Below are 9037 nucleotides of genomic sequence, written 5' to 3'. Positions count from 1 at the left end.
CCCTAAAATTGTGGACTTGAAACCTTTTATGGAAAAGGTTGAAAGCTTTGAAGTCAATTATTTATCAGAGTTTAAAACAGAAGTTCAACGAAAGATCAGGTTCAAAACAGCAAGTCCCTAGACCTTGGGCGCATTACAACCAAATGCAGACTTCCCCTTATAAACTGATTTGCAATTCAAGTACAAGGGGGCTCGCCCTCTGCCAGACAACAAATGCAATCACAAAGACAAGAGGACAGAGCCCCTGTCGAGACAGAGAGAGACAAGGGGGGTTGGAGCCCCCTGTCGACTGACTCCCAAAAAGAAGGCAGGGGGTTTAACCCCCTGCCGACAATAGGTGACGACAGGGGGCTCAACCCCCCTGTCAATCAACCCCAAAAGGAAGGCAGGGGGTTAACCCTCTGTTGACGAGAGGTGACAACAGGGGGCTCAACCCCCCTGTCGACCAACCCAACACAGAAAAAAGAGGAGGGGGGGGGGGGGAAGAGGTTTATACCTCAGAAGACCACGACCACGGGAGAGTCGTTGGGCGGGAAGGTCGTCAGCAAAGTCGCCGACTACTCGAATGTCGTCGATCGCAGTAGAGAAGAGGCGCAAGGGACAACAGACAAGGTTGGTGGTGAGTCGCCGGCGGCAGCACTCACCGATGTCAACTAATCCAGGGCGAGGAGTGGCCAACAACTCCGACGTCGGGGTCAACAGCGTCAGCCTCCAACGAAGGGGAGCCGAGAAAGAGGGGAGAAGCTGAGGGGAGACGAGTGCCTCACAACGGCAGTTGCAGGGAGACACAACAGAAAAGGGGGGTTTTGCGAAGAGGTGGCCGAATGGAATCGCACGCCGGCATCTCCGATCGCCGGCGGCAGCGGCGTGAGGGAGACGGGGCAGAGGTGAGAGAAGGGGCGAGGGTTTTGAACCCTCGCCCGAGACGCCTGCGTCTTTTAAAAGACGCAGGTTCTCGAGGATTCGAGAACCCGGGTCCGGGGTGAGATCGGGTCTGGTACAGACCCGGATCCGGGCCCGACAAAGCAGCCTAGACCCTGACACATGTCTGACACGTGCAGGACATGGGGAAAAACATCGTTCTTCTCAATCATCACCGTGGTTCAGAAGAGGTAAAAGCACAAAAAAATTGAAGAAAAAGCTCACTGATAGCTTGATATAGAACCAAGCCCTCAAACTTTAAAAAAGTGTCGAAGTAGCTCTAACGACAACTTGAGTTGTCGTTAGATCAAGGCTAGTTGTTATCAACAAAGATGTCAAGTTCATAGGTTGTCGTTAGCCCTCAAGGAAAGTTTACAAAAAAAAACCTAACACCTCAGCTTGTTGTCAGAACATAAAGGAAAGGTCTCTAACAACAACTCAGTTGTTGTCAACAACTTTGGAAATTTCTGTAACTATATTTTAAGTTGTCGTCAAAGCAAAAAATCCAAATTTCAAGCGCAACCTCAAATCATCACTGACATGGGTTGTCGTTAGTTGCCCCCCTTAATGACAAGTCAACTTGTCATTAAAAGTTGTATGTCATGACAGGCTTCCTCACCTCGATAGGTTATTTCAATGATAATTTTATGCATATCTTCATGCATATCATGCATATTGCATTTTCTAACCTGTTTTTTGTAGGAATCTTAGTCAAACCCTTAGGAAAAACCTACCCAGTCTCATCTTAGGATCTTTCTATAGATAGATGGACATTAGGTCCTTAGGTTGTCCTACAAATTGATGGAACAATCTGATACCCCTCTTGAGGAGCGCATAGACCATTCTAAGCCCAGTCTTTATCCCAAATGCGCATCTCTATACATAGGTTTTATTCCATTCCATTCTATTTTACTTCATCTCATCTCGTCAATAATCTCAATAATGTTGATAATGTCTCAACCTTCCCAATGCTTTTGCTCTAAAAAACTTGTCTCTGTCTTTTCAAAATAAGTATTTATCATTGTCAAAAATGTCAGCCATCTTTTGTGCGATTTCTAGTGACAAGACACTTATTTCATTTTCGTCTGATTGTGCCCAGGAAATATTTTTCGCTCACAACATTGAGTTCAAGAAAAAGCCCTTGTGTGAAATAAGGTGCTAGCTTAGTCTGCAGTCCAACCATTTTTTCTAGAGATCTCTGCCTATATAGTGTTAGGCATCCAAGGAAGACCTTCATGTTGAGCAATGCACACGTCTTTAGCTAACGTCAATCGTCAAGCTATCTATGTTATTTGTCAAAGGTCTCTTCTCAAAAATACTTTGTTAGAGCCCATTGTTCTCTCTCCTCAAAGACTAGTGTGTCTACTTTTTTATTATAGATTGTGCTTCACATGCTCAACAACAAAGAGGGGCATCTATAAACACCCAATTTTTGACTAAGACGTTTTCTGTCTAAAATCTCATATTTCTCTTAAGCAAAGGTATCTTTGATATGATGTTTGGTCTTCAAATCCACATTTTTGAGACTTTTGACCAAAATAAGAGTTGAAGAAAAGATTCCCAACTTTCCAAAAAACTAAAAATGACCCTTAATCAGACATTAAAATCCAAAGTTATGGCCCAAACAATCTTTCAACCTCTAACGACATGTTATAGTGTCATTAGCCCCTGTTGAATTAATGTCAAAGCCTCTTGAATCACCATCACAATCACCTTGTTGTCATCCCAGTCATGGAGTTTCCATCATCATCTTTGAGTTGTTGTTAGAAGACCTATTTCAAAAAGATGACATCTTCCTCCCTTGATGACACCCTAAGTTGTCATTAGAGACTTGTTGATTGTCACCATGGCAGGCCTGAGTCAATAGTTGTCGCCATGAAATATCTCTAATGACAAAATAACTTGTCATTAGCACTTAAGTTGTCATCAGTGCTAGTTATCATCAACGTACCCCGATGCCAACTCGTCGTCAACCTCCATGTTGCGCACCATTGGGATAGATTTTCCTTCTAAATTCAGAATGGAAAGCCTTTCTTTCTAAAATTTATTTCCCTAAACAAAAAAATCATTTAAGAAAACAAAACCTTATCCTAATCTCAACCATTCATTCAAAACCAATCACCTAACAACTGTCTATTTAAGTGGATCCCGAACATGAAGGAAACATATCTGGATCAATCCACAAACCTATAAATAGGGATGCATTCTCCCCTATTTAAAGATTTGGAAATTCAAGAATTTATGTCTACACTCTGCCAAATCCTGTGTGAAACTTAGCCTAGCTAACCTAGCCCTCCCAGCCTAGTCGATCTAGCCTAGGGTCTGAATCAGCCTAGTCTCATCCCCTTTAGAGCTCACGCCTAGCCGACGTGTTGTGCATTCTCCCCCATGCTCATTAACATTATAAAAAAGGCTACCTAAGCCCGAGGTGAGACCTGGTTCTCATTTTTTTTCTATTTTATTTATTTATGTGTTTCTAAAGTTTAGATTTTCAAACATTTTCATATTTGCTATTTTTTTATGATTTTTCTCAAGTTTCAGTGGCTTCCGCCTCTAAACTCGATTCTTTCATATCTTTTATATGAAGGTACAAATTTTTATAACGTCGTTGCCCCAAAATGAAGATCAAGGATTCCTAGTTCGACTAATCCCTGCTTGTCAGAAGAGAAAAGGCTATTTACCTTGAAGAACGGTCTCCACACCCTCTCAAAAATCTGGATCCATTTTGGATTCATTTTAAAAATAAAAATAAATTTTAAGTAAAAAACTCACTTTTTTTTGCATTTTCGATAACTTGTAGGAAAAGTGTCCACAACATAGGGCTATTAAATGCTCATATCTATAAAAAAGGAAAAAGTTTAAAATAATATATATATATATATATATATATATATATATATATATATATATATATATTTATATATATATATATATACTCAACTTTCGACCTAATCAGGGAAGTCAATGAGAAGGATGATATCAGAATGCAACAAAAAAATTTCACGGGACACACAACAAGGGGAGAGAGAAGCTTAGGTTTCTAGATGGAAAATGGTTACAGTTCTTTCCATAAACAAACAAAAAAGTGAAACATAATGAACAAAAATAACTTTATATATGATTCAACAAAGCATGAGAAATTATGCAGGTTCGCATACCAAAAATTTGCACAGATCGATATGTATTGGTAGATCTCTTGGGAAAAAATTCTAATATTTGAGAGGAGCTTCACATATGTGGTAGGAACTTCACATATTAAGAGGCTGTATATTCCAACTTAGTTAGGTATTTGCGAAGTTGAGTTTTGGGTTTAAAAGAACGTTCACAAATATTATTATGTGAACCTCGTGATGTCCGCAAATGTGTGAACCTCTTTTTAAGTGAACAATTACGATATCCGATGAGTGAAGCAATATATCGTGCAAACTTCATGAGTTTCACATATGTGAAGGATAAAAACGTCCTAACAAAGTTGGTTATTTGCAGTTTTGGTTATCAGGTGAATTTTGACAAATTGTAAGGTTTTTAGGAAAACATGTTATTTTTACCGTACAATACGGTTATTTTTTGAAGTTATTTATAAAACACAAAATATTTATAGGTGTTGACTCTTACCCATGACTTACCATTTCTTCATAATTGTCTGCTCATAGCATGGTGGAATTGTCTGATTATTGCCAGACTTACAGTTTAAATGACTATTGTCTTTAGCTGAGAAGTATGCCAATAAGTGAAACAGCGAGGAAGTGACCTAATGGAACCATATAAGCTATATTATATTGCAAGAATCTCTAAATGACTCCATTCTAGTCACTTGTTGGAATTTAATTCATGTTCAAGTTATTTTAGTGTATTAGGTGTGCTTTGGTCTATTGTCTTTAGCTGGAGTTCTTTTCCTTATGACCTCTTTTAGTGCATTCCTTAAATGAATAGTTTTGTCACGTCCTGACTGATTAACATCAGGTTGAAATCTTATACCTTTTAAAGTTGTAATTACGATTCTTCTTCGGACTGACTTATTTGTTAGGCTGAGCTTAGAGCAAGTGTGTTTGAGGCCATAGAAGAGGAGGATCGGGTGGGTGAAAATGAAGATGGTGGACCACCTGCCTTGCTTGGTAGCTGCAATGACAGAGCTTAGCAACTACATGCTTCTCCATCAGTTTTTTTTCCTGTTTAATAAGATGATCATTTACCTGATTTTAATATTTCTTAAACTGCTCCATTACTATAAAACCACCATGTTTGTTGTTTTAATCTTTGATGCTATCACTTCTTAAGTTCTTGATTTGGTAATTAATTATCATATATGATTCCTCTGATGCTGAACTGGTGTTAGACCTCCTTGAATGAAGCAAAGAATCTTTCTAGTGGCTTCCTTTATTGTATCATTTTCAAAAGACCAACAATCTTGAAAAAGTTCCTCCTTTTATTCATTGTGCTCAGTAGGGGTGGCAATCGGGTCGGGTTGGCGTGCCAGCATACCTCAACCCGAACCCGACCCATTTATTAAAAGGGACGGCTGTGGCAAACACTAACCCGACCCATTTAATAAACGGGTAACCCGACATGACCCGCCAACCCGTTTAATAAATGGGTTGGGTCGGGAAACGGGTAGCGGGCGGGTTGGTTGGCGGGTTGGCATACCCCCAACCCGAACCCGACCCGTTTAATAAACGGGTTAGGCGGGTCAACCCGTTTATTAAACGGGTTGGCTTAAGCCCAACCCGAACCCGCCTAAGAGGCGGGTTGGCCGGTCGGGTTGGCGGGTAGTGTCAGGTTTTGCCACCCCTAGTGCTCAGTTATTTTGAGAGATGTAAGGTACTCAAATCCATCTTCAGGCCAGACTCTGTTTAACTGATCAATTGTTAATCTTATCGACAGTAGCAGCCGTCATTATGCACATTTCAGCTTCGCTATTTGTGATGTAATGGTGATTGCTAGATTACAATCTTTCTTCTTGTACTTTGTGTTTCTCATAAAATTCTAATCTACTGTTTTGGCAAAAAAAACTATTAAACAATTGTGTTTGTTTGTTTTTAACAAGGATTAGGCCTTTATGTGCCCTATGTTACCAGGGGCGCTTGTTCTTGTGAAAAGTCTCATACACATATTCAAAACATATGCCAACACAAAATAGCATTAAAAAGCTTCACACCACAAGATGTCGGTCCACGGTTTGCACGGATGTCGGATCAGGACATGGGTCCCACTACTGGATCCATGTGTCCAAGGATTTCCTCAGAGATCAAACGCACCCTATAGTAAGATCCGTGGGTCTCACAGAACCTCTTCAGCCAATAAGCTTAGCAGCGCCCAGTGAGGGAGCTGAAGAGAAGAGCAAGACGGGGATAATACCAACATGGAAGAAGACAGGTACTCTCTCTCTCTCTCTCTCTCTCTCTCTCTCTCTCTCTCTCTCTCTCCAGTATCAACTCTTCGATCAAATGGTCCAATTTCTTTGTCATGAAGCTTGAAATATTAACAATGCACCACAGGAAACAAGTGAAAAAAATGAGCCCATAACCCAATTTTTTGCAACAGAAGCGGCTACCCAACTTTCCCAACGCTTTTTGGCGACCGTACCATGAAGGTGGGGTTGGCCCTCTTCCCTCAGGCTAAAACGCGACCGCTATCACCTAAGAAAAACGATATGGTTTTCATTTTTCTGATGCATTTGGTACATTTTCTAATGTGGCATCAATTTTTGTGCGATACCACTTTGTTAAACGGGCATTCTGACTTTAAAGTCGAGTTTCCTGCAGCAGAATAGATAGGGAAAAGAAGGGAATTTTTACTCAAAAGGTAGGTCATCTTGTAGAGTCAGAACACCTAGTTGCACAGGCATCTTAAGCTAGTGGTCTTTGAACCATTCTCATTGCTAAATTAGCTTTTCCTGTGTTTTCTCTTTTTACTTTTTTTTTATCTCATTGTTTTTACATGAGTGCCAAACTTTAATTAAGAAAAAACACTTCTCAGAACTAACCAAGACCATCTTTAAGAGTTCATAATTCCAAGAGAGTGGCAGGCTTATGTAGGTTATCTAACATGACAAATAGGTACAGTACGTGGTGTTGCAAGCATGGTCTAAATTCCAATTTCAATAAAATCTGATTTACAGTCGAAAACTCTTAATGGGTAATCTTGCCAAGTAAACTCAGCATGGGGCCGCATACTCTGTAACACTAGCTTGATGGTGTTTTAGCCAGGATAACTCCTTGTATTTTCATTTTGACCTTGATTATTTACTTTTTTGGTTGGTCCTCTTCCATGGAACAAACTTTTAATCGTGGAAGTTACATCAAAGGAGTGTTCTCCGCAATAAATCTGTTTTAATTTTGCTTTTCTTTATTGCTGCAAATTGAGGCTTTTTTCCAGCATGTGTTATGAAGCGGATTCTTGTTGTTCCTTTTTTTTTAATTTACCGGTGTTTTTTAATCATGTTAAACAAGTAGCTTCGCCAATTTATTTCCCCATTCCCTTTTTTCTTTTTTCTCATAATTTTGGTCATTAAGGATTTCATTGCGATGTTGGGCATGATTATTTCTTTTTGCTAAACGAAAATGTTTCTTGTCTAGGTTGAACTCTCCAAGCACTTCTGCAATTAGTTTTGATGTTATGGGCCAGCATCTACTATTCTGGCAGGTATTACCTTAGCACCTTTTTGAGTCCAAGTGTTTCTTTTTAAATATTTAGGTGTTCAAGACGTGTTTACATGGTTTGATAGAACATATAACAGACACATGCTTCAACACTTGCCTAGGGTTTCATCATCAGTTTTCCTCACCAATCTTTCTCCTGCGAGCAGAAAATTTGAAATAAGTGGGCATTGTCTGCTAAATCGTGAAGTACATACACAACTATAATTATCAATGTGGTCGAACTGTTAATCTTGCCTCTGTCTGCAGAGCATGCTTTTATAATTTTAACTTCGTTCATATCCTATGCTGCAAGCATGGGACACAAGTAACTGCAGACCTAGTAGAACCAGTTATGGATCTGTGATGTTTTGAAGACTACAGGTATCATCAGCTGAACAAGCTTCAGAATATGGTATGAGTTCTATATTTCAGTGACATGATTGCTCTTCATATTGACTAGTTTTGTATACCTGAATGCCTATCAAACTCATCAAATGTTAGATCTAGTTGTAGACATGATGCAAAATGTAGTGGAATCCTATCGTTATGATCCTGTGAATACACTCCAATATATTGCACAAGGCACCTACTTCTGTAACATGTGGGTTGCTGTTGTATCAACTGATTTTTTGGCCCAAATCCAAAGTAAGCTTGTCACTTGGTTGTCTGATAAAACTAGCAAGACTTAAACTGCAAAAATAAACGAGTGCCAATTTAATTTAGTCCTTACTCATCATAGCTGCTTTTCTATTGTCTTATTATGGTGGGTGAATATTAATGAAAGCTGGACCGTTTTTCATGCTTGACATGTGTTCAATATACAAGTTCATATGGTATCAGTGCCAGAACCTATGGTACCTGGACACTCCATTTTTCCCTCCATACCCTTGTCGACACGTGTATCCCCGTGTCGACATGCGTCGACACCCGGACATGCCATTTTACCCTACATACAAGTTTGTATTTAATTTATAATTTATAATTTATAATTTATAATTTATAATTTATAATTATATTTTCAGTTTATAACTTTATATTTTCAGTATATAATATATATTTTAGATATAACATATATATTTAGATTATATTCAGTTTATTTTGAATTTATTTTGTTTTTATGTGATATTTAATATATATATATATATATATATATATATATATATATATATATATATATATATATATATATCAAAACCTTAATAGAAGCTGATTTATTGCATTGTTGGGAGGCATCAGTCTCTAACAGAGGATTCAAGAAGGGAAGATTGTTGGTAAAGGTTGTTCAGTTGAAGCATCAACTCATACAAGTTACTGCAGATCAATGTTGTGAAAATCGTTGAGGCATAGCGAGGTGCTCCACCAAAATCTGAGGTGAGGCGTAAAGCGTAAGCCTCAATTTTTTTTTTAACTTTAAAAACTATAAAAAATATCTAAAATTACAAATAAATAAAAAATGCTTTATTGATGAAGCAACAACC

The 9037-nt window shown here is 38.7% G+C and overlaps 1 protein-coding gene across 5 annotated transcripts in view; it reads left to right on the top strand.

The window, feature by feature from the left end:
- Positions 1-6184: 6184 nt before the first annotated feature.
- The window catches only part of LOC149822441 (S-adenosyl-L-methionine-dependent methyltransferases superfamily protein), a 147236-nt gene continuing 144383 nt past the window's right edge, over positions 6185-9037 (top strand). For 4 of the 5 annotated variants that reach the window (XM_089981492.1, XM_089981491.1, XM_089981489.1 and 1 more), the window contains exons 1-2: positions 6185-6294; positions 7497-7563. In XM_089981492.1, coding sequence (XP_089837618.1) covers positions 6281-6294; positions 7497-7563 — 81 coding nt within the window. In that variant the 5' untranslated portion in view covers positions 6185-6280. The remainder of the gene's footprint in view (positions 6295-7496; positions 7564-9037) is intronic. The other variant, XM_089981490.1, reaches the window with a different exon arrangement.

Source organism: Nuphar pumila, chromosome 11 (genome assembly GCF_984573655.1).
Source record: "Nuphar pumila chromosome 11, dmNupPumi1.hap1.1, whole genome shotgun sequence".
NCBI lineage: Eukaryota > Viridiplantae > Streptophyta > Magnoliopsida > Nymphaeales > Nymphaeaceae > Nuphar > Nuphar pumila.
Note: the sequence above shows the minus strand (reverse complement) of the source record. Positions and strands in the feature narration are given on the sequence as shown.